A 25,166-nucleotide genomic window follows, 5' to 3' on the forward strand; every position below is an offset into this window, starting at 1 on the left:
TCATAAGATCAAAGCTGTAAGGACATTGAGTAGAAACCTGATGTACACAACTCTCACACTAAACTTCCATGTTGTTCCCACAATGCTCTTTACTTGGGTGGTAACCTCTCAATATGTGTCCTGTATTATTTATGCATACTTTTCTGAAACACCCTTCTCTCTCATACATCACGCTTCTTAGCCTACCCCAAATCAATAAAATCCAGTGGTAGTCAACTCTGTCTTTCTGCATATTTTCCAATGCTTGCTTCAACGCAAAAAATGCATTTACTGTACCCTTTCCTGGCATAAATTCAAATTGTTCTTAAGTTACTACTGTTTCATTTCTTATTCTTCCCTCAATAATTCGTTCATACAGTAGATCTTAATGGTAATAGATATCAATTTTATCGTTCCATAGTTTGAGCATTCCTGTATATCCACCTCTCCTCTACATACAACAGTGATTCCCAACCTGGGGGAAATTTCCCCCTGGGGGGAAATTTGAAGCTTCCAGAGGGGAAATAATTACACTACCTACTAACTAAAAACAAGCGGAAAATATCCACGTAGTATGTGCGGCAATTTGTTGTTAGCCATTCAATTGTGATATGATCATATCATATTTCTCACTGACATGATATTCAAGGGGAGAATTGGAATATCATGCCCATTTCTGAGGCAGGCGAGTGGGCATGAGGGCTGGGCTGGGCATGAAGGGGGAAATCTGGATGGTTGAACTGGGTGCAGGGGGGAAATGACAGAAAAAAGGTTGGGAACCACTGATATACAAGAACCATGATACTATTTCCCCAGCTGTCCGGCATATTTTCTTGATTGTAGATCTTTTAAAGAAGTCACAGACACCCTTTCTTCCCGATATTTTCATACCTCAATTGTAATGTCGTCAGGTCCAACAGCCTTTCCATTTTTCATTAAGTTCACTTTTTACTTCTCTATAGATATCTAAGGCTGTTCTTACTCCTCTAGTATACTTCTTGGATCTTTTTTTTCATTTAATAGCTTCTCAAAAAGTTCTTTCCATTTCACTCATATACGCTTCTCCCTCGATAAACACATAGCAAAAAAATTACGTTAATCTCTCTCTCTCTCTCTCTCTCTCTCTCTCTCTCTCTCTCTCTCTCTCTCTCTCTCTCTCATCAGGGTACATCAGGGTACATTTTTAGTTGTTTCCCATACCCGCTTATGTAAAGATTATTCCTGTCGAAAATGCTATTAATTAAGTCTGATCATATTAATTTTGTATTGGTCTACATACAATTTGATTCATTTTGCAGTCATTCATGTAAACTCATTGTTCGCAGTAACACATTCATGTTACCATATAAATGATATTATCTATCTATCTATCTATCTATCTATCTATATATACTTGACTGCTTGATGTGCGTCAGATCTTTAATTGCTCTATTTCCGCTTTTTGCTATTGCATAGATAATCTTCTGACCTTCTCTTGGGGACTATGACCACGCGTCTAACAGCCCCATCCGGAGCGGAAGCTTTAGGCAATTTCTGTGCCGTGTGGGTGTTCTCATTTCTTACCTTCTGATGTTTCTAAATTCTCATACAACTCATTCCTTCCTCGAGACATTGCTCAAGCTACAGTATGTTTAGAATGCATATAATATATATAATAGACATGTAATTATATATTTATATATATATATATATATATATATATATATGCGTGTGTGTGTGTGTGTATAAATATATAGTTATAATTATATTATACATACATACATACAGTATATATATATATATATATATATATATATATATATGTGTGTGTGTGTGTGTGTGTGTGTGTTTGTGTTTGCGTGTGTATGTGTGTGTATATATACTGTATAGATGTATAATCATATTCCGTATATATTTATATTTATACATACATATATATATGTATATATATATATTATATATATATATATATATATATATATATATATATATATATATATATGTATATATATATTTATATATATATATATATATATATATATATATATATATATATATATATATATATGCTTGTGTATGTGTGCATTGTAGTGCATAGGTATAAAAGTTTAATTTGTTTTTGGAGCGAGTCCGCAACCTAAAATGTTTGTACTCTAAAACATTTTTGCTCATAATTCACAGTGAAAAATAAGGGTGACGAAAAAGAAGGAGGAGGAGAAGACGGGTTTAATGTTTGAAGGAGAACTTCATTCCATGAGCAGTTCTTTTTTTTTTTTTTTTATCTTTTTATTAAAAAGTTAAATTACATATTCTTTACAATCACAATATTTACAGTATAATCACATTTAATTGCATTTTTCTATAAACAAATCCATCTAATTTAACAATTTACAACATCACACATCTCGATTTTAATTTTTTGTCACTCAAAAACAATAATTTATATACTTTTTGGTGAACATTTTATTCATTCTTTCTTTATAGATATTTTTCAAAAGCCACCGATCATATTGAAATTTACTCCTAAGAAAGGCATCTGTTTCCTCTTTTCTGGTAGAATATCGGAAGTTCTCCCGATCATTAACTGAATCACTTATTTTACATTTTATGGTCATAGAAAGATAATTATGAAGTACAAGTATAGTAACTTCACTAAAATACCATATCTTTACAGAAAATAAGCCTAGCCGGACGAGTGCAGAAATCTTGTGCCCAGAAAGCAGCTTGTGGTCTTGGAGCAGTTGAACGAGGTGTAGTTAGTGCCTGGAATAATCTAAAGAACCTCCTCAGTGATGTGGATCAAGGTAAGATCTCTTATAAATTTCACTGCTAATGTAAAATGGTAAACTTAATAAGAATTACCTTAAGGTTATTTATCTAGCCCTGAATCTCCAGTAACTGCCTAAATTTTATCTACATTGGTAACCCTGCTACCTCCTATTCTGTCCCCCATTGGCAACACTGCCGGTTGAAACTGCTGTCCACTCGCCTAGAAAATCAGTTGTTAGCAAGCACTCGGGCTGAAAATAGCGTGAGAACTATGTTCAATTTAGATTTACACTTTTTTGTCCAGAAAATCCCTTATTCATCTGTATATTGGTTTGTTCTTATTATTCAACCAATTACTTATGTATTTCGTTTACTTAAAATCCCTGTTAGATTTGTTTTTTGTTTTTTTTCGCAACCCAGCTTTTTCTTCCTTGTGCTTGAACGTCGGGTTTCTCCCGCAATCCCTCAAGTCATGAGGTGTCCTTGTTGTTGGATACGGATGAGATGCAGGAAGTAGGATCGATATTATAATAGTTCTAATTGCTGAGGCAATTAGAATTCCCATTGGGATTTGTGTTAATTGTTATCCGATAGCCAAGTAATGGCTTATGTTAATCATCATTACAACGCAGAGGGATTTTAAGGAAAAGAAAGAGGCCTTGAATTGTGTACCTCGGGCTCTAGCTCTTCAACCTCTGTGACCAGCTATTCTGATCCTGATTTGTATAGTCCCTTCACCCCTTACAACCGGTGATTACACCTTTAGAGTGTTCCAAATAGGAGTCAAGGGTAAATTCCATGGAAGATAGTTGGGGCCAGAAACTGGAGTCTTTACAGCCAAATTTAGATGAAAATATTACATTTATGTTTGATAAATTACCAAAGAATTTAGAATTTGCTTGCATTTCGAATACCCTTTTGGGTTCTTATTTAGTTCCATGTCAGGTACCTATCGACTGCACCCTGATGTGGCCTAGGGCTAGGGGGGGAACGGGTCCAAGCGAGTGCCTGAAGATAAGTTATCCCGTGTGCCTCTTGTGATCCCGTAACAGCGTTGGGTAGCACTAAGGTGTGGGAAGAGGGGTTTGGTTAGACACTAGTCCTAGGGCAGGTAGATGACAGGGCTTAGCCAGGTGTGTCAGAGATTGGACGTCCTCCTAGTGTGATCAGGATGATGGAGTTGATGAAGTAGAGTTTCGTAGACTGTTAGGTCTAAAGATCCGGCCCCTCTTCTTCCTTGCTGTCACACAGAAGATGTCTTCCTTGATGGTCCTTCTCATTTGTGTGAGCCGTTGCATTTTTCCTTTGCCAAGAGGTTTGTTCAGGTTAGGGCTGGCATTTCGCCAAGATCTCTAAGCAGAAGAGAGAAGAGTAGAGATGTCTACTGGGTGTTGGATGACTCCGACTTTGCTAAACCTCACAAGCCGAATCCTGATATTGTGCGGCTTTTGGGCTTTCTCTTGCCTTCTCAGAAGGTTTTGGTTCCTGTGGAGGACTTGCATCTCAGCTCGTTAAAGAGGCTTATTCTTTTAATATGTGGCTCTTGGGAGGCCTCTAGAGGTATATTATGGATTCTGGGTTTGTTCTTTCCAATGCCCCCTTATTTGAGAAGTTATGCTGCTCGATTTCGGGTGCATCTATTTGTCAGATTTCCCTTACTGCTAGTTAGCAAGCCTTCCTCGTCTCTTTGAGGTGTCAGAGGTTGGTGTCTCTTCTTCCGTCCTTGGTTTCTGCCAGAAAACTTCAAATCATTCATTCATTCCTTGGTTTCTGAGGGCCAGAGGTCGTGTCTCTTGGCTTCCTCTCCCTTCGATGAGATCTTCTTTGACAGGACATTTCTGGGGGATGTGTTGATGGAACATCATGGTGATCTTGCTTCAGGACCCCAAAGGGCCTTGGCCTGGGCCTTCTCCATCGGTCTTCCTCCTCTTCACTTGAGAGGGAACCAGGAGTGCTGGTATTGATGTCAGCACCATGAGGCTGCATTGTGATAACCTCTCAATGTTCACCTGACATCAGGCCTGTCAGACCAACGAGGGTAAGCATTCACTCCTTGGGAGTGAGTCGCCTTCTACCCATGCCCTTCTCCTCTTGGAGTCAGTTAATCACAAATCGGGTGGCAGGTGGTATGGTGGTGCCTATGGGCTGCATTGTGATAACCCCCCAATGTTATCTGACACTGAACCAGTTGGTCTGTCCAGGCACTCACTAGTCATGGACGAGTCACTGCCTACTTTATGCCCTTCTCTTCTAGGCGTCGGTCATTTACAAGATGTAGGTGGCATTTGATTGCACTGGTGTTTGTTCCTGCACGTACATTTAGAATACAGTATTATAACCCCCCCCCCCCCCTCATCATGGCTTGCCACGGAACCAGTTGATTGTCCTGCCTCTTCCCTGTTAAGTCCATTCCTGTCCGGTGGGTGCCTGACAGGAGATTAAATAGGCAATCGTGGTACTGAATCATTGGGACTTATGTGCCAATTACTGCAACTATTTTCCTCTCTGCTCCAGGAACGAGGGATGGGTGGCAGTCAGTAGCAATGGTTCTTTTGTTGGCTTCTTTGGGGCATGTTGTCTCACCCTCTTTGTTCACCGAACAGAAGACTTGGTGAGTGCTTCACAAAACCAGTCGATTGTTCTGTTGCTCCCCTGTTAGGTCCAGGTTGCCTGACAGGAGATAAAGACGGAGATTCGTGGTTCTCACTCCTCGGGACTGAGGCACCAATGACTGCAGCTGCTTTCTTCTTGGCTTCAGACAAAAGGCATGGGTGGCAGTCAGTAGCGCTGGTTTTTTTTTTTTGGCTTTTTTGGGGCATGTTACACCCTCATTGTTCACCAAACAAAAGACCAAGGGAGTGCTTCAAACACTCCCTCTCGGTCTGAGTTGCTTCTCCTTTTGGCGCTCAATTTTTGTTTGGTCGCTGTTGACAGCTTTTCATACTCTTTCCTCTAGACGTCGGACATGTGCTAGAAAGAGGGAGACAGGCAAGGTTGCTGGTCTCATATGGCACCATGGGGAGGCTTGGTAGCTCCTTCCTCGATGGGCGCCTCGTGCTATAGTGGGGGATTGAGACACGCACAGTCTCTCTCTCTTGTGGTGATGGGTCACTTGTAGCTCCCTGCACTTTTTCTCTTGGTGTCAGGACCACGCTCGTATCAGTAGAATTTGTTTACATCTACCATTGCTGGGGTATTATACTTTACTGTTTTCCCTCATTTTTTTCAACTCTTGTTGAATTTTTCGTTGGCCTTCCCTGTCACAATTCGTTGGTAAACAGATAAGATTTGTTAAGGTTCAAGTTGGATTTTCTGTCCTTTCTTGTGTTATTTGTGTTCCCTCTATTCTCCATCAATAAGGGAAAACTTTTCCAGATCCCTCCACCATCTCGATAGAGATAATCGAGGTAGATGAATTTTATTAATGTAATGTTTATCAATATGAAATTTTCATAATAAAATTAGTATTAATAATAATGACCTGGATAATCTAGCTAGTCCCATCCAACCTTCCTCACATTTGTTAGGCCACGACTGATTATCAAGGTGGGTGGACAGCTGGTTCAGCCGGCAGTGGTGAATAGGAGGTAGCAGGGTTGCCAATGTGGTTAAGATTTTGCTGTTATCTGGGAGATTCGGGGATAGCTAAATTGTCCAGATAATTATTAATGCTATTAATTTTATTATGAAAATTAAATTTTTAGATTATATGTTTACACGGATCTTACCTATTTATGCTTACCTGAAAGATTTGCCAGATAAAAACATTAGGCTGACACTGCTGGAGTTAATTTAAAATTATTTGTAGACTTGAACAATGTATAGTTGGTAAATGTAAAGTAGAATATATCTTTTGACTACAGTTGTGGCTTCATTATAATCTTATTTCCTTTCTCCTTTATACCATCAGTAGTTTGTTGACATTTCACACAACTTTTCGTGTTAGTGCCATTTCATTGATTATAAAAGAGTGTTATTTAGTCAGTAATTACAATACTGAATAAGAAAACAAATTACCTATACGTAATGTATGCTTATTGCTATGGAATAAGTCTAAAAAGCATTAACTTGCTGAGTGAGCAATGTTCCTTGGAAGAGATTGACCATAAAAAAAAAAAATTATAACAGCGTAGAGATGGGATTTATTTTTCCTTATTGAGATGAAAATAGAAAATTATGAAAGTGAATAAGCAATTGGACAAAGCCTAGACAACAGTTAAGTAAAGCAATTGAAATCTTGCTTTGAAATGTACTTAAATGAAACCAGATAGACCATAACAATTTGGAAAAATATATGTAGAAAGTAACCCAGTGAATCAATTAAGATTATTTTTAAAAAATGAAACAAGTAGGAAAACTACTTTCTAATTACTAAAACAATTAGGATTACTGTATTGTATAACCAAATGAATATGGTTATTATATCAGGACTCGTCTACGGGGACATCACAACGATTCACTAAATGATCTGTAACACTGGAGAGGTTGCAAAACGGATTTTGAGCGAAGCGAAAAATCTATTTTTGGGTGAGATAGCCTGATGGAAGGTTCCTGTTTGGTAGCTTCCTTGGGTATAAGACTACTAAGATATTCCCAGAGAATTTAACCACAGGTTATCACAGAATTCTAACTTCTGGAGCGAGTATCTCAAAGGTTTCCCTTTAAGACATCGTAATACAACAGGGGACACGCATGTCTGGTCGTGCCACATAGCTATCTCCACCCCGAACAGGGTTAACGCTTCGGTGTGTAAGGGCTGAGAATAGCTGGGAGCCGTTCCACAGCTAATCTCACTCGTGGCTACTACTGATACTCGAGACGTAAACAAACGGACGCCATTGCTCTAATGACGTCACGAGCGTCTTTATCCTGGCGCCAGTTGCTGCCCATCACCATGATACAATTGTGTAGGGTGGGAACAAACTGACGAAGTAGTAGGGAGGGTCCATCAGGACGCCATGGCTATCTCACCCAAAAATAGATTTTTCGCTTCGCTCAAAATCCGTTTTTTGGGCTCAAGCCATGGCGTCCTGATGGAAGAGTACCAGAGAATCAATGTATCGTGGTAGATTTTCCCCCAGAGTTAAGTGCCTAGGCATTGACAAAATAGCAAAGTAATCTTAGGTAAGAACCATAGGAACGAAGTATCCTGCCCCCCATTGGTAGGAAGTTCCCATGGGCTATGCCGACGTCAAAGTGGTATTGAAGGGCTATTCATCTTGACAGAAGAGCTTTTAAGAGCTTAGAGATGAAGCAGAATGTTTGATATTTGTATAGGAACATTCTGAGTAGGCCAGTGGTGGTTGGGCACTGTGTGTAGGGTTCATCTCCTGATTATCAGAAGTAAGTATTCGAGTAGGAACCTTACTGAGACAAGGTGAATATAATTTAAGAATAGACATCTTAAATTCTTCATGACCATAAGAAAGGAGGAATAAATAAAACTATGACAGTATGTATTTCATAGTAAGTAGGAGCTGAAAGAGACGCACAAGTAATAAAATAGAAATTTTATTTCACAATGCAGAAAATAAATAATTTACAGCAAAAAGTAAAGTTCATTTACAGTAATAATAATGTACATAGAAATAAAGGCTTGCTCTTGAATCTGAAAGGGAATTTCAGGATTAGTAGGTACTCGTTCTCGAGGAACGCAAGTCTTTAAATAACACATCATGCTCAAGGCATGCGGCACTTGTGTAACACTATGACATTCCACCTGGGATAAGAACAGTTATAAAAGCACTAAGTGTTTTTAGACATCACTATGAATCACTCGAGGGTCAACATAGGCACCCGAAGAGTTAGAGTCCCAAGTAACTCACTGTTCTACGCAGAGTCAGGTGCAGGTTTCATAACACTACCTGCGGCTACCACAAAATGTTTGATTTCGTGCACTTGTTTCGCATAATGTTTAAAGAAAACTCGCGAGGACTTCCAGCCCGTAAAGTTCTTAAGGCTCTCGAAGTCCATGCTCTGAAAGAAGTTCAGAGAAGATGCCACTTTTCTAGGATCATGACCAGCGGGTGTACTGTTCGGATCCGCTCTGCGAATGAAGTAGGTGATTTTCGCTCTTAATTGTTTCAGTGACAGGTCGCTGCCCGATGTTTCTCCTTTGAAGAGTTGGCCTCCACCAAAGTTTGAAGTTCTGCGAAGATAGACCTTGAGACTCTCTACTGGACATAGAGAGACATCCTCCTTCAGGGGGCATATTCTCCAAGGGCCCCATCTTTTGGTGGGTAATTCATTTTTGGCGAGAAACGTCGGATCGGGGGAGAGGGTCACTTCTCCTGAATCAGCAAACAGGATGTGTCCCTCTTCTCTTGATAATGCCACTATTTCGCTGACTCGAGCTCCCGAGGCGAGAGCAAATAAAAATACAACTTTCTGAGTCAGATCCTTGAGGGGGCATGAATCATTGTCCAAGTTGGAGGCGAAATGGAGCACCTTGTCTAGTGACCAGGAGATCGGTTTCGGAGGGGGTGCTGGGCGTAGGCGAGCACATGCTTTCGGCAGTTTGTTAAAGATGTCGTTGGACAGATCAATTTGGAAAGCATATAGAATTGGTCTAGTCAAAGCCGATTTGCAAGTTGAGATCGTATTGGCTGCTAATCCTTGTCCATGAAGGTGAATGAAGAAGGACATACAGAAATCAATGGTGATTTCTTTAGGATTTTTTGCTTTAACAAAGGAGACCCATTTCCTCCAGGATGATTCGTATTGCCGTCTCATGGATTCGGTCTTGTATTCCTCTAGGAAGTCTAGACTTTTCTTCGAGATCCCAAACCTCTTCTTTGCGGCAAGGGAGAGAAAATCATGAGATGAAGGTCCTTGATTTTCGATGATGAAGCGAAGACAGTCGACTTCTGTACTTGTTGAGAGAGAACTGGGCCCGGGAGAGGGATCAGCTTGGGCTGCAGCTCCAGGACCAGGGGGTACCAGTTGCTCCGGGGCCACTTGGGAGCCACTAGGGCCGCTGTCCCTTTGAAGGTTCTCAGTTTGGAGAGGACTTTCAACAGAAGGTTGGTGGGAGGGAACAGGTATATCTTCGACCATCTGTTCCAGTCCAGTGACATGGCGTCCACCGCTTCTGCTTTGGGGTCCTCGTACGGGGCTACGTACAGAGGAAGTTGATTGTTGTCGCTCGTTGCAAAGAGATCTATCTGAAGTTCTGGGACTTGATTGGAGATGAAGGAGAATGATCTTGCGTCTAGAGACCATTCCGACTCTATCGGGTTTGTCCGAGATAGAGCATCCGCTGTCACGTTGCGGAATCCTTGTAGGTGAACTGCAGACAGGTGCCACTTCTTCTTCTCCGCCAGACGGAAGATTGGGAGAAGCACCTGATTTATCTGGGGCGATCTTGAGCCCTGGCGATTGAGACAACGAACTACCACCGAGTTGTCTAGGGTTAGACGGATGTGGATCGAGGGTGGCGGGGATAACTTCTTCAGAGTAAGAAGGACCGCCATGGCCTCCAAGATGTTTATGTGGAACGTCTTGAATAGTGGAGACCAGGTCCCTTGAGCTTGTTTCAGGTGGGAGTGACCTCCCCAACCCTCCAGAGAGGCATCCGTGTGGATGTTGAGTGATGGAGGAGGGTGTTGGAGAGGAATGGACCTTTTCAGGGCCATTGCTTCCGACCACGGCTTCAGGAGGCGTCGAAGTCTGTTTGGAAGCCGTCTCTTGAGGTCTCTTCGAGCGATGGATGCCGATCGTCTCCAGACTCCCGCGGCATCCTTTAGCTGTGCACGAAGCACTGGGTTTGTCACTGAGGCGAATTGTAGAGAGCCTAGAACTCGTTCCTGCTGTCGTCTTGAAATGCGTTTGGATTTCAGTAGTCGCTTGACAGACCCTGCTATTTCCTTCCTTTTCTTCTGGGGGATGGAAAGGCGGTGTGACTGAAGATTCCAGTGGATTCCCAACCACTGAAACTTCTGAGCCGGAGAGAGGCGAGATTTCTTCTCGTTGATCTTGAATCCCAGGTGTTCTAGGTACTGGGTAACTTCGTCGCAAGACTTTGTACACTCTTCGGGCGAGGGAGCCCAGACTAGCCAGTCGTCGAGGTAGGCCATCACCTGGACGTTTCTTAGGCGGAGCTGTTGTACTATGGCATCCGCCAGCTTTGTGAAGATCCGAGGGGCCACATTGAGGCCGAATGGCATGGCCCGGAAGGCGTAGCTTTTCCTTTGGAGTCGAAATCCTAGGTAGGAGGAAGCGTGATGGTTCATTGGAATGTGCCAATAGGCATCCGCCAGGTCTATAGAGACCGTGTAGGAACCTTGAGGCAGAAGGGTCCTTATTTGTTGAAGCGTCAGCATTTTGAATTTGTTGTTCTCTATGAACTTGTTGAGGGGGGATAAGTCCAGAATGACTCTGAGCTTGTCTGAGTCCTTCTTGGGAACGCAAAACAGTCTCCCTTGGAACCTGGTGGACTTTACCTTCCTTATCACCTTCTTGTTCAAGAGGTCTAGAACATATTCTTCCAGAATGGGGGTTGATGGTTGAAAGAACCGCTGGAAGATTGGGGGTGGTTGCACCCAACTCCAGCCTAGACCGTTCTTGATGATGCTGTGTGCCCAAGGATCGAAGGTCCAACGATCCTGGAATTGGCGGAGTCTTCCTCCCACCGGAAGCACTTCATTGCTTCTGGTGTCCCGAGGACTTGTTGCCTCGGCCGCTAGCTCCCTTTCCTCCTCTACCTCTGGAGGGACGACGAGAGGCGTCTCTGCTTGCACCCCTGGACGAGCCTCTACCTCTGGCATGAAAGGTAGTGGATGACTGCTCAAAGGCAGGGGTGAAGACCGGTGACTGTGACAACACCGGTTGGGGGACCAACTGAAAGGTCTGTTGTGGTTGGGCAACCACTTGGGAGGTAGCGGGTCCCGGAAACTGACGTCGTTGTTGACGTTGCTGGGGTTTCGGCTTCTGAGGTTTCCTCTTAGGCTGAGGTCCATCGTCCTGAGAGGTTTTCCTTTTTCTGGACATGCCCCACTTGTGGAGAAGGTTCCTATTCTCCGTGGCGGCTCTGTCAGTTATTTCCTTGACAAGGTCAGAAGGAAACAGGTGCTTTCCCCAGATGTTGGAGGAAATCAGCCTCCGGGGTTCGTGTTTCACGGTGGCACCGACAAACACGAATTCACGACAGGCTCTACGAGCCTTTATGAAATGGTACAAGTCCTTCATTACCGTGAGTAAGTGGGATTTGGCCAGTACCATGTAGTGATCGGGTACCGCTGTGTCACAGGCCATTACTTCAAGTTGGACTTGATGAGAAAGCGAAGCTGCAAGCCTCTCCTTCGTGTCTTGTTCCCGGCGAAGGAGGTGGTCGTTGAGCTTAGGGAGGTCTTCATTAAACTGACGTCCGGCGACGTCAGGATCGAGCCTACCCACGACGAAAGTATGTTGGACATCTTTCCATTGCCTAGTGTCAGGGGGTGTCACGATGGAGAAGGGTCTGCACTCCTCCAGTGCAGGGCAGGGTTTCCCTTCTTCCGCCGCTTTAAGGCATGCAGCTAAGGCCTTTTCCAGAAATGGAAGAATCGCAGTGTCAGGTGCGACATAGGTAGGATGCTTCTTGCTCAAGGCAGGAAGCTTAGAGCAGGTAAAGCCCCTGCTCTTAAATGCGTTGGCTAGCATAGCTTGGGCCTTTGCGAGATCGAACACTATCTCTTCTTTAGGTTCGGTCTCCTCCTTCGAGGCAGGTTCAGCACGAAGTCGGACGTAACAGTCCGGGTAGGCCTCGAAGCTTGGGAAGAACTCCACATCTTCCAACGGGACCGTGCCGATCTTGTCGCTAACAAAGATCCTGCCGGTTGCAATAACCATATGCTCTGCATACCTCCACGGGTTGGCATGAGAGCAAGCTGGGAGATCCTTGACCGAGATCTTCTTCGTGTCTCTGGATCCAATCATAGACCTGATGGACTCCTGGTTCTCCTTCAGTCTGTCGTCCATGACAGCTCTAATCAGTCGGATCAGTTCTTGGGTGGAAGAGGAAGGATCCGGGGTCGAGGAGGTAGACGGAAGGGACAATTCCGTCGGTGTAGGAGTAGGCGGAGGGATGGACGAGGGAGTAGCTCCAATCTCCGACTCGGTGTATTCCACCTTGTCTTCGTCCTCTTCGGCTCCTTGAGCCATAAGCGTCTTCTCCGTGTCTTCCGAGACGTCGGAGATCCGTTCATCATCCTCGGAATCCAAACGGCACTCGTGCATGGACTGAGCCATGACCACATCAGGTTCCACTGAAATTTGGACAGTGGGGATTGCTTCCTTTGGAACCACTGAATCAGGGGAGGCCTTAGGGAACAACAGGGACCTCAGTTCTTCGGTGGCCAGGTACGGTCCAGTAGCATTTCTCTGAAAACCACGCACCCACTTGCGCAGTTTCTCACGAGCAATGTCTCTAACCTCCGCTGAGGGAGGGTTATGGAAGGCCTCAACTAGATAGGCCTGGCAGACCGTACATTCCAGTGGATTCCAGAACTTCCAATCCCCTTTCTTGTCTGAGCAAGGGGCGTGAGTCCTGCACGCCGTATGTCCGTAAAACTGGGAGCGTTTCACAGCACAGTAGGCGAAATCGCACTTCATCTGCTCCTCCTGTGGAAGAAAGAGAAAATGAGTATGGGGGAGCCATAGGAATGGCTCTTAAATTAAGTTAACATTAATCATTAATTTTAACTTAAGGAAGGTGTGATGCATAGAGAATGAAACAGTAAAGGAGACACGCTCCATGCATCTCGCCCGGCTGGTTACCATAGGCTGGTCCTGGGATAATCCAAATGACCTAGATCATTGGATATAGTTTCCTAGGATTCCCATTATAATGGAACTCCATGGAAAGCCAAGGACAAGGTTGGGATCGAATTCATTCGGTTCCCAGATAAGAGCCAGAAGGCCTCATTAAGGGTAATTGCTTCTGGCAACCAGCCGCGCTAAGATGCACATAGCATGCTGGAAATAGAAGAATGCAAAGAGACAGCATGATCACTAATAGAGCAGTACTAGGTACTGATCTTAGAAGCAAAGCAGCTTATCTATTTGCAAGGTAGGGCTATCTAGTCTTATGATAGCTAAAGAGAGGGGGTGCAAGTATTCTTGACGCCTCCGGGGCATCCGGCAGCCGCCGGCACGCCGGAGCTCGCTCCAGCATAGATTCTGGCATTAGAACAGACAATTTTCAAAGTCAGTTAGATACCAGGATGGCGGCCGCCGGCACAACGGCGGCACGCCGGCAGGGAGCGGCGGCTCCGGCAGCCGGAGGATGCCGGATTGGTGACGGGTAAGGATGGTACAGGTAGTATCGGGTTGCCGGCAGTATATGCCGGCACTCCGGAGATCGACCGGCAAGCGGACGAATAGATAGGAGTAGGAGAGCCGCCGGTAGTAGCCGGCGGCAGCCGGCAGTCCCTCGGTACACGGGGGGCTGGGGGCAAGGGTAGGGAAGTCACCAAGAGGGAGGCAGGTATTGCCGGCAGTAGAGGCGGCAAGAGACCGGCACCCGGATAGAGAGAGAGACAGGGGGAGGGGGGAAGGGATGTAGGAAGTACCGTCAGGGTTCCAGACATCCCTCCCCCTCCCTGAGGGGTGTACCCATGATAGAGACAGGCTCTAGCATCCAAGCAGGGGTCACTAGGGACCGGGAGCAGGTAGCCCAAGGGAGGGCTAGGGAACACCCAAGAGGGGGGGGGGGGGGGAGACTCCCCTATGCAGAGCTACACTAGTAACTAACCTTATAGGACACTATGAAGGTATATGTACCAGAGCGGACAGCACAGGGAAGCTCGGGTAGCCCTACTCTTCCACCCTAAGGAGGAATTGTAGGACAGGGGACAGATGAGTATAAACTAACCTAAGCATAGGCTAGGCTATACAAGAGATAGGTGGGGAGGGAGAAGAGAGGGGTCTTCCCAGGAAGGGTTTCTGTACCAGAGCGGCCACAAAGGGAAGGGAGGACACTCCCTAACCTAAGATTAGGCTGATCAGCTAAAAACGGTGCAAGAGTACAGTTTTAGCATGGAACAGAGAAACCTTCCTAACCCGGCCTAGATCAGGGCTAAAAGTCCTGAACTAGGCAAGGAAGAAGACATATCGCTATCGCAGGAAAGTCGTAGACTATCCTAGCCATAGAGGTAGGCTAGCCTAACCTCACTCTCAGACGCAATCCTAAAGGGGGTTCATTCCTTTAGGGAGGACTGAGAGGCGATATAATACTCTATTAGACAATAAATCCCTTTACTCAGAAAAGGGATCAAGGCTAAATAGAGGGAGTGCCAAGGCAGGGGATGAAGGAAGCATATAGGGGTCCTAAGGTTAGGTTAGGCTAGGAAGAATCACTGACTAGCCTATCCCCTATATGGTCCCTGAAGGCGAAAACATTTGCATCACTAGTCAAAGTATTGTAAAATAATAATGCCACTATCTTCATAACTTAGTCTAGGATCACTGATAAATCATGCATGAACACTTGTATATAGGCTCCTGGCCTGGGGGCTATAGTAGCCGACTGGTATGAGGTCAATCGATGACCGATAAAAAGCGTCTAACACGATATAAAAGTTCCTAGCTATGAAGACTAAATAAACTAATGTATTCGATTAGTATATAAAGCCGGAAGCGTTGTTGTGGCTAACTAAATAAGACATGCAAAACAACAACGACGCCATAAAATGGCGGGTCCGGTAGAGGCACAGCTCCGCCACAAAACATCAATTATTTCGCGAAATAATATTTACTTTACGGCCAGAGCTTAATTAAACAATACTGGAACCTTGTACTCAACTTTCCAGAAGAAGGCGAGGCTGAAGGTAACGACATAGCGAAGATGCAAAACGATAAAGTTCACACAAGGGAAAATCCGTCTCAGTAGGGCAGCTACTAAACAAAGGATAAAGACGCTCGTGACGTCATTAGAGCAATGGCGTCCGTTTGTTTACGTCTCGAGTATCAGTAGTAGCCACGAGTGAGATTAGCTGTGGAACGGCTCCCAGCTATTCTCAGCCCTTACACACCGAAGCGTTAACCCTGTTCGGGGTGGAGATAGCTATGTGGCACGACCAGACATGCGTGTCCCCTGTTGTATTACGATGTCTTAAAGGGAAACCTTTGAGATACTCGCTCCAGAAGTTAGAATTCTGTGATAACCTGTGGTTAAATTCTCTGGGAATATCTTAGTAGTCTTATACCCAAGGAAGCTACCAAACAGGAACCTTCCATCAGGACGCCATGGCTTGAGCCCAAAAATTCTTTTTATTTTCCTCTTAAAAAAAATATAGCCTATCAGCATAACACACCACTTCAACCTTTAGGAAAATAACATTCACTGCTCCTCAATATAATAAAAATATTAGTATTATAATTTCTTTAAATTATCAACAATTAATTATGGAGTAACTAATTAAATACTGTACTACCATGAAAAAAACAACAAGAAATACTTTGCAAAATAATTTTGGAAACGCAAATTGAAATACTTAAAGAAAACGGCTATCGGCGATTTTTTAAGGAATGACTTGAATAAATGCCAAAATTTGTGCAACAAATCTTGATATATTTGACTAGTACTGTCACAAGAGGAAACAAGAATTTCTTTTTTCAAATTAAAGCCTGTGGAATACAGTCAAGCATGACATTTTTTCCTTGGAATAGATTAATCATTATTTCTTAGCAAGGAATCGCCCTATTTCATAATGGAAGATAAATATCTTCTTGCTATTGTTATGCCCAGTTTTTTTATAACTGATTTCATAGGAAATGATTTAAACGGCATTACTAAGGTAGCATCGATTAAGAGATAAATGTATGTTTATGCGCTATTGCATATTCATAAAGCACAGTATAAAACAGTACGTTACTTTATGAATATGCAATAGTGCATAAACATACATTTCGTCACCCTCATAAACTAACTGCCTAAGTCATTTTCTCCTCTTGTTGGGAAATAAAAAAAAACTTCTCAGTTCCTAATTCTTTATATCATTGTATTGAGCTTCAATTAACAAATTCTAATTCACAAATTCTTCTGTTAAGAATTTGTGAATTGAAGCTGAAGACAGTGATATAAAGAATTAGAAAATGAGAAGGTTCTTTTTTGATTTCCTACCAAGTGGAGAAAATTACTTAAGTAGTTAGTTTATGAGGGTGACGATTTATAAAACAGTACGTTACTACGTGTTTATTATTTTCCTTAGCTTGTCGATTAATATGAACCACTGAAATGTCCTAGAATATCAGTACTGTCATGTAGTCACAATACTGCATACCAGTTTTGTATTCATGGCTGTTCATTAGATGCATCATTTGCATTTAATCAGTAGATATTAAAGCATCATGTAATACAAGTACAGGCTTGGTACCGCATACAAATAAGTAGCTCACAGATTGCATAAAGAATGTGCTGTTTGTTGATCAGTACAGTCAGATGAAACTAGTTAATGGTTTCGTCATATAGACGTTAGAAAAAGAAATTTTTTTATATATTTGTATTTAAGGTCGAGAATCTCATGCTTCGTAGATATTAGCCCTGATAATTATCAAAATACGAAATTTATTAGAATTTTGTTTTTAATTGAGTTTTCAACAAGTTAAAGTTGTTTTCTATAACCATATTTTCATGTGAGAATTTTTATATGCTTCAGGAATAGTTTGATGTCATGCATTTTCTGCATCTTATTAACAATTCACCGCTATTATAATATTTTGTCAGAATTAATTTTTAAAGGTTGGCTGTGAAAGTACATTTCTCCTCTCCTCTTAATTTTTTGCTTGAATTTCCATCTGATTTGAATCTTCTTCAATACCTTTTTAAATGATTTTCATGACATTAATAATTGTCTTTGTCCAGTCACTTTATTTTGCTACTTTTCTAACTAATTTCCTCTTCCATTCTCATCACTTGTCCAGATAATCTCAGTCATTGCTATATTAATCTTTATATCAGTTGCTGGATATAATTTTCCAATGGTCTTTGTCCTGTAAATTCCAGCTCTATTACTTTCTTCTTCTTCTTCTTCTTCTTCTTCTTCTTCTTCTTCTTCTTCTATTGTTATCATATGTGCAAACCATCTCAATGCATTGTATGCTATACCAGTCAATGTTCCAGTTGCTGGATACAGCATAGGTTAACCACTTCCTCATTCGTAACACAATCTTCTCACTATACCGTGCCCTTGAATCTCAGCTATTTGTACTGATATCTTTTCAAAAAAAAAATTCTACATGTTAGGTTACATGTTTTATGGTATCACCTGATTTACAATTATTTTGTATGATACTCAATTGTCTTCACTACTCTGTATGACACTCAATTGTCATCACTTTTCCATCTTGTTTAAGTAAAATTTAAAGTATAATATCATTCAAGTCTTGTAGAGTCATCAGTTGTATTTAAACTCTTTGTAATGAGGCTCTGTATTTCTTTTATTTATAATTCCTTTTTTTCTGAAATTTTTAAATTTTCATGTGCAATACTCTATTTTATTTTGGCCTCAGAATTAATTTTACTTCCGTTCATTGGGTCCGTCGCATATTTTATTAACTTGAAAGTTAGTATGGTATGTAGGTGATAGTTAATTACTTTTGAACTGTGGAAGCTGAATTAACTTATGAATTATGGAAGCCAAAACCTTATTTTACGTATTTCGTTTATTGATCAATTAACAAAGTTTGGTGAGATTTTATAAGTTTGTGATAGTTGAACCGACGAGTTGAGGAATGTGTCATAAGATATTGAGCTTTGTAAGTATGCGGTAGCAATTGAAAATGGAATCTCAAGTAAATGGAAATAATAAATTGAAATGCTCTCATCATATGCTTCCAATAAACATGGTCTTAATCACAAATTGGAAATTTCCAACTCTTAACCCCCAAGGGGTTATTTTTTCCCCAGCACATTTTGCAGTATATTTTTTTTAATTGCTCTAACAGCCTTAATTTTTGTCATAGAGAGGTCAGGTTGGTCTCTTTCTCTTGGAAAATGCCTGAATTTTTTCAAAAAATTATCAAAAATATGAAAAAAAAAAATTCTATAGCATTTTTTTGCAAGGACGTACCGGTACGTCCATGGGGGTAAAGGGATGGCTTTTGTGAAACGTACCAGTACGTCCTTTGGGGGTAAAAGGGTTAAACATTATTTTTATCCATATTGGTTAGCACTGTATCTTAAACATTATTTTTATCCATATTGGTTAGCACTGTATCAGTGCTCATAGTACTGTATTGTATGTTGAGACTATTTCCCTTGACTCCTCTTTCATTACCTCAGATGTTGTAGATATCCCAGATGATGCCCAAGCAAAAATTGTCGAATGCTGTGAAAGTGACTTGTGTAATGCGGCATCCAGCAAAATGATCAACCCAGTGATCCTTATTCTTTTGCCTATTATTGCTTGTATCCTTCGCCATTAAGAACCGTGATGCCATTTGCAGTTATCCTGGTAGAAAAGTAAGTGCTCCTTTTATTCCCTACCATTTTTATAGTGTGCACATTCCATAGACTGCAGTATGCATTGAGTAAATTACTAAACAGTAGTATAGTTTGTGCTTATGCTGTATGTCAACAATTATTTTATGGAAAGTTGTTTGTATTTTAGAGAATATCATTTAGCTTCTTTGAATTCATTTTGTGGCATAGAGTATAGAACATAGTATCCAACAGAACACCAAAAAGAGTGCTGTATGAACTTGATTCCTTTTGATAATTTGCCCTTCTAATTTCATGTTTACACTTATAACCCAAAGATTAACTTTGTATTTACACCAATATAGTTTTCATTCATAAAAGTATGCAGGTGCAATCAAGATCATGTAATTTAGTATATTTTAGACTGGCAGTTTGTACCCATGTAAGTACACTAAAGTAATTGCATTCATAACATTAAAAAGGAACAAGAAGTTGTATGTGTAATAGGAGGCCAATTTAGCCTACTATTGAACCATCCCCTCTATTCTGTCAATTGTGGCAGATTTCATTGACTTTTCAGAAGCCACAGATGCTCAGCTCATCTACTGTTGTGATAGAAGTTACTGCAATGGTGCCACATCGAGAACAGTCAGTCCTCTTCTCATCGTCATAACTCTTCTGAATATGGTACTTGCATGAGAAGACTTTTTTGTACAGTGTAGGAAGTATTTGCATTGATGGAAGCAAGACCATATTGATAAATAGAGGAAAATATTCACACTCAAGTTTGAAAATTGATGCTGTAATAAGATCTAATGTCCCTATAAGGGGCCGGCCAGACCAAGCGCGGCTAGCGGCAAGAGGTTATGGCGGCAAATTGAAACCTTAGGTATCTTATGTAGGCGGCCAGATAGGAGGCGCGGGAAGCCTCGCGCCTCCTATCTGGCCACCTACATAAGATACCTAAGGTTTCAATTTGCCGCTAACCTCGCCGCTAGCCGCGCTTGGTCTGGCCGAGCCCTAAGTGAGGGTTGTAACTCATCTACATGGGAAAATTATTTTAGATTAATTTTGAGACTAATATGAATATTATTCGTGTTGAAAATGGAATCCTTTATGGACTTAATTTTTCAACTTACGTTCTTTCTGGAAATTCTTTCAAACTTCTGCAAATATGTTTTTATTTTGCTAATACAGTAGGTTTGATCTTTAAAGACTAATTTGGGAAAAATATTTCCCACTTCATAATTCTTTTAAAAGATATTCTGGACTTGTGAGGTTGGTGCAGTTTGCCAATCTACAGTAGTTTTGGTAAATTCATATAAATTCAAACTTCTGTTCAAGAGATATACACAGTAGCCAGGCAATGGATGCCAAGAGCTGTAATTGAGATGCCTTAAATAAACAGATTAGAGTGCTATATTTAATAGGAAATTACAATCTAAACTCTCTATTTAATGTTAAAGCCTCTAGATTTTTTTATTAGATACAATTCTGCATTTGCAATAAATATTTAGATACTTTATATATAGTAAGAAGAGTATGAAATGAAATCATCTAGCTAGAACATGCAGCAGTATATACTCAAGTTTCAATAATTTGTATGGTTCTTAAAAAGATATTCTTTAATAACTATGTAGTTTGTTAAAATCGATGCAAGATATGCAAGATATATTAAATCATTTTGATTTTCCTATTGTGATAGTATTTAGACACTACTATACTGTAGTTTTATCTTTTGTTTCCTTATGTAATTTCAAAATGTTCACACAGACAATAATGCGTCAACTTTTAGAAGTCTGATTTTGATTGAAAACATCATGAAATGTATCATTTGTCTTTTTGTGTATATTTGAGGCCTAGATGTTTGAAGTGCATAATGATACTTAATGTCTGATATCCATTTTTATTTTTATACACCCATGTACCACATTCATTGGCGTTCAAAACTACTTGAATACAGAAGTATTTAAGATATATTAACAGCAAAAATTTTATGAAGCACTGTATTTTTTACCATTGGATAAATAATATTCAATTATTGCTCGTATAATTAGCCTTGTTCTATATTTATTGGAAAATTATATGTTTTTGTTAGTTATTGTAACATTACTCTATTTTTGTTATATTATTCACAGTAATTCATTTGTTTTATTATGTGAATATTGTAAGTTTCTGAAAGTCATGGAAAAAGGGAATATTGTGCAGTAACGGAGTATTTAGAGCAAATGGAAATTCGGATAGGAAGTTAGGAGAATATGAAAAGAATTGGTCAGACGTCTAAACCAGTCGAGGGAAATCATGTTCAAAATGGACTCCGATAACATCAAGAGGGTTAGATCCTATAATACCTAGGGGCAAATGTAACAGAAGATGGCACTAGGGAACCAGAAATCGTTCATAGAATATAATGTATTTGGATGAAGTGGAGGTCATCAGTAATCTTGAGCATTAAGATAAAGATTAAAGGAAAGTTGCTCTATAAAAGTTGACTTGAGGTAGCAATGGTTCACAGGGCTTAGATGTGGATGATAAAGAATGCCTGAGAACGAATATGAGTAAAGTATAAACAGATGTTTTGAGTCTTAAGAAGATATTGGATTAGATACCTTATTATAAATGAACAGTCAAACCAGTGAAAGTAAAAAGCAAACTGCAACAATGACTACTATGCTGTGGTTTGGTCATGTTATGCAGAGAGAAGAGGACTATTTTTGTAAGAGTCATGAACATAGGTTAGTGTGGTACTGTTATAAACACACATTAGTTTTCCAATCAAATGTCTCTTCAAGGTGTTATAATGTTTAGACTTGGTAGGTTACTTCTTCTGAATAAGTCTAAGTAAGTTAACTTTAAAACAGTTTATTTCTTTAAAAACAGTTATTAACATCTCCATCACAGGAGTATAGATGGTTTGGTCGGATGGCCATTCCGTATGACAGCTTGACCAGAAGTAACTAAAATATCCATATTGATGATAACGTCTAGTTAGTTATCTCAGCATTTAATGATATATGTAAACACAACATTAATACCGAAAGGTACTTGGATCCGGTGAGATACAACTCTTTCTCACGGCTTGTATTGTGTTTACTCTTCATGAAAAATGTTACATTGCAAATGATTTAGCAGTGTCTTGACTTTCGCATCCTGCTTATGACTGAATTGGCATTCTCACACTCGCTCCTAATTTCTACATTGACCTTTTAGGTCATGGATTTAAACATGTAATTTTACATACATTACACATAGAGGTGGATGGACGGGAAATTTTTTGACAGATAAAATGGCAAATGACATGCGGGAGGAAGGACTTAAGCAAACATGATATACACAATAGAAGATGGAGGGGACTCTTAGTAAGTAGCAACTTGATGCAAAGGAGAGGAGCTCTTCTCAATAAAGGTTTTAATTCTAAGGATGCTTTTAACTGTACTGTCTTCAGATAAGGTTTCAGGGAATGTTATAACACTTCCTTTTTTTCTAGATGGTTTCAATGCCATCTCTTTCCGAGGGAGATATGTAAGGCTAACTTTTCTCAGAGAATGTTTCCTCCAGATCATTTTATCAAGGGATGTTATCAATCTCACCATCATAGAAATTGAAAAAAATGCTCCTGTATAGAAAGGGGTAGAAGCTGAAAACAAAAGAGATTCCCTAACAAAATAAATTGTCTCCAAGAAAATGCTTTCGTTTTCACAACAAAAGTGTATGCCAAAAATTGAATAGTAAGAATTATTAAACTCATGCAGCTTAGGAAATTATCATTGTGGTATATTTATTTTATAATTTAAAGGGACTGTAAATGCTATAAAATGGTTTGGACAAAAAGAAGAAAAATAACAATCTATATTGGAAGGTGTTGTGAGGTCTCCAAAAATTCTCTTGTGAAAGGCTAGAACATGGAATCCTATACAAAAAAAACAACAAGAAAATACCAAAGAAATGTTAGTCTTCCCTACTCCAGCGCCAGTGTATCAACGTGAAGAGCACAGACTTAGTGAGTATAAGGAAGACCTAAGGATTCCAGCTATATTAGATCTATTACAGCTCCTCTTATACTAAAATGCGTAGGACACAGGAAGACACTGCTGAGAACCAATAATGCTATTGGAGTCAAAACTACCTGGTCACTAGTATGTGCTCAAAACCATCATTTATATAATTTTCAAAGTAGGAAGTACCATATCATAGGCCTCCCTTCTCTAAACAAGGTGAGGGAGGAGGATGGTTCTTGGAGACCACACAGCCCCTCCCTAAGATTAAGTTTTCCATCCATCAAAACCCCATTTTTGGAGTTAAATTGCTGGGCGGTCTCCAGGAACTATACCAGAGAAACATTGAGAGTAAACATGCCTTCTCCATCACAAGACTCAATACTACGCAGTACTCTAGAAGTTTTAGTCCAGCTGTTACCAAGTTGTGGAATGATCTTCCTAATCGGGTTGTTGAATCAGTAGAACTTCAAAAGTTCAAAGTTGGAGCAAATGCTTTTTTGTTGACCAGGCGGACATGAGTCTTTTTATAGTTTATTTATGACATATTTGTTTTTGGCATTGTTAATAGTTTATATATGACATATCTCTTTTGACATTACTTTTTTTAGAATGATTTATTGTTAATTTTTTCTCTTCAGTTATTTATTTCCTTATTTCCTTTCCTCACTGGGCTATTTTTCCCTATTGGAACCCCTGGGCTTATAGCATCTTGCTTTTCCAATTAGAGTTGTAGCTTGGATAGTAATAATAATAATAATAATAATAATAATAATAATAATAATAAAAACATCTCCAATCAAACTGACGATTTGTCTGCAAGAACTTGGTAAGCACAAAATAGTGTAACAGGATGAAAGTCGCCTCCCAAGAGAAGATCCCTAGTGTGAAGCGAGATGGTCAGTCAGTCTGTTGAGGGACGTGGACGAGAGGTTTTCTCTTCGGTTGGGTTACCCCCCATAGGTACCATGGGCAATATGAGCACCACACACGCATCTGGATTTGTTTCAGGTAGCATCTTATAATTACTCCGTGTTTATGTCCTGAAATTGCATATTAGCAAAACAGTCAATAAAGAAGAAATTTTTTCACATTTTGGATATTAGGGATGGAGAGATGATCCACTTTTTTGATGAGGGAGGTCATTAGAACACAGACAGCCCTTGTAGAAAGGGGCTTGATTTTCTGGATTTTTTAAACAGACTACCTTCTACATATGTGGATCTATACAGTACATAAATAAGGAAGAGAAAATCCAAGCATGAAAGTTCTGATTCAAAAAGGAAGAAGAAGAGATATTCCGATTCCCTACACTCTGATATAGTAGTTCTGAAATAGTAAAAACCATGTTCTGTTGTTCATCCACTGTGACACCATCACCACTGCTGTTCACGAAAATCCTTATAAGGTCTTTAAACCTTCAAAATTATGCTCCTTGAAGGAATCACATAAATCGAGGGCCATTCGTTCCTGTCCAAGTTTGGGGTATGTTTTGCCACAACCTGGTGATTCATATATGGAGCTACATGAAGCGGAAATTTGAGATTTTCTTTTGTTGCGAACAAGTCCACTTGGAGATCCGGTATAATCTCAAGGATCTACTGGAACGAGCTCACATGCAATGTCCAATCCCTGTCCACGGTTGTCTTGTCTGGACAAGGAGTCCACTATCACGTTAAGGAAGCCTGAAAGGTAGATCAAAGATGGAGGAATAGATTCTTTTCTCGAAGGAACTTCATAATTGGCAGGATCGAAGAATCCTCGTTTAGGAACATATCCATCATAGACCAAAACCTATCTTTACTATATTAGCCATGTAAGGAGTCTTCTGGCCTAGGCACTCTATTCTATCTGATTTTTCTTCCTCTTGTTTTGTTAAAGTTCTTATAGTTTATTTAGGAAATATTTATTCTAATGTTGTTACATTTCTTAAAATAGTTTATTTTCCATTGTTTCCTTTCCTCACTGGGCAATTTTCCCTGTTGGGGCCCCTGGGCTTATAGCATTCTGCTTTTCCAACTAGGGTTGTAGCCTAGCAAGTGATA

At 40.5% G+C, this 25,166-nt stretch overlaps 1 protein-coding gene across 4 annotated transcripts in view; it reads left to right on the top strand.

The window, feature by feature from the left end:
- Positions 1-20,001, top strand: part of LOC137642441 (uncharacterized) — a 44,461-nt gene extending 24,460 nt beyond the window's left edge. The window contains exons 3-5 of one of the 4 annotated variants that reach the window (XM_068375007.1): positions 2,633-2,762; positions 18,989-19,168; positions 19,707-20,000. In XM_068375007.1, the coding sequence (XP_068231108.1) occupies positions 2,633-2,762; positions 18,989-19,131 (273 nt within the window). In that variant the 3' untranslated portion in view covers positions 19,132-19,168; positions 19,707-20,000. Of the gene's footprint in view, positions 1-2,632; positions 2,763-18,988; positions 19,169-19,688 lie in introns of all 4 variants that reach the window. The other 3 variants (XM_068374999.1, XM_068375016.1, XM_068375026.1) reach the window with 3 other exon arrangements.
- The last annotated feature ends 5,165 nt before the right edge of the window (positions 20,002-25,166 follow it).

Source organism: Palaemon carinicauda, chromosome 1 (genome assembly GCF_036898095.1).
Source record: "Palaemon carinicauda isolate YSFRI2023 chromosome 1, ASM3689809v2, whole genome shotgun sequence".
Classification (NCBI taxonomy): domain Eukaryota; kingdom Metazoa; phylum Arthropoda; class Malacostraca; order Decapoda; family Palaemonidae; genus Palaemon; species Palaemon carinicauda.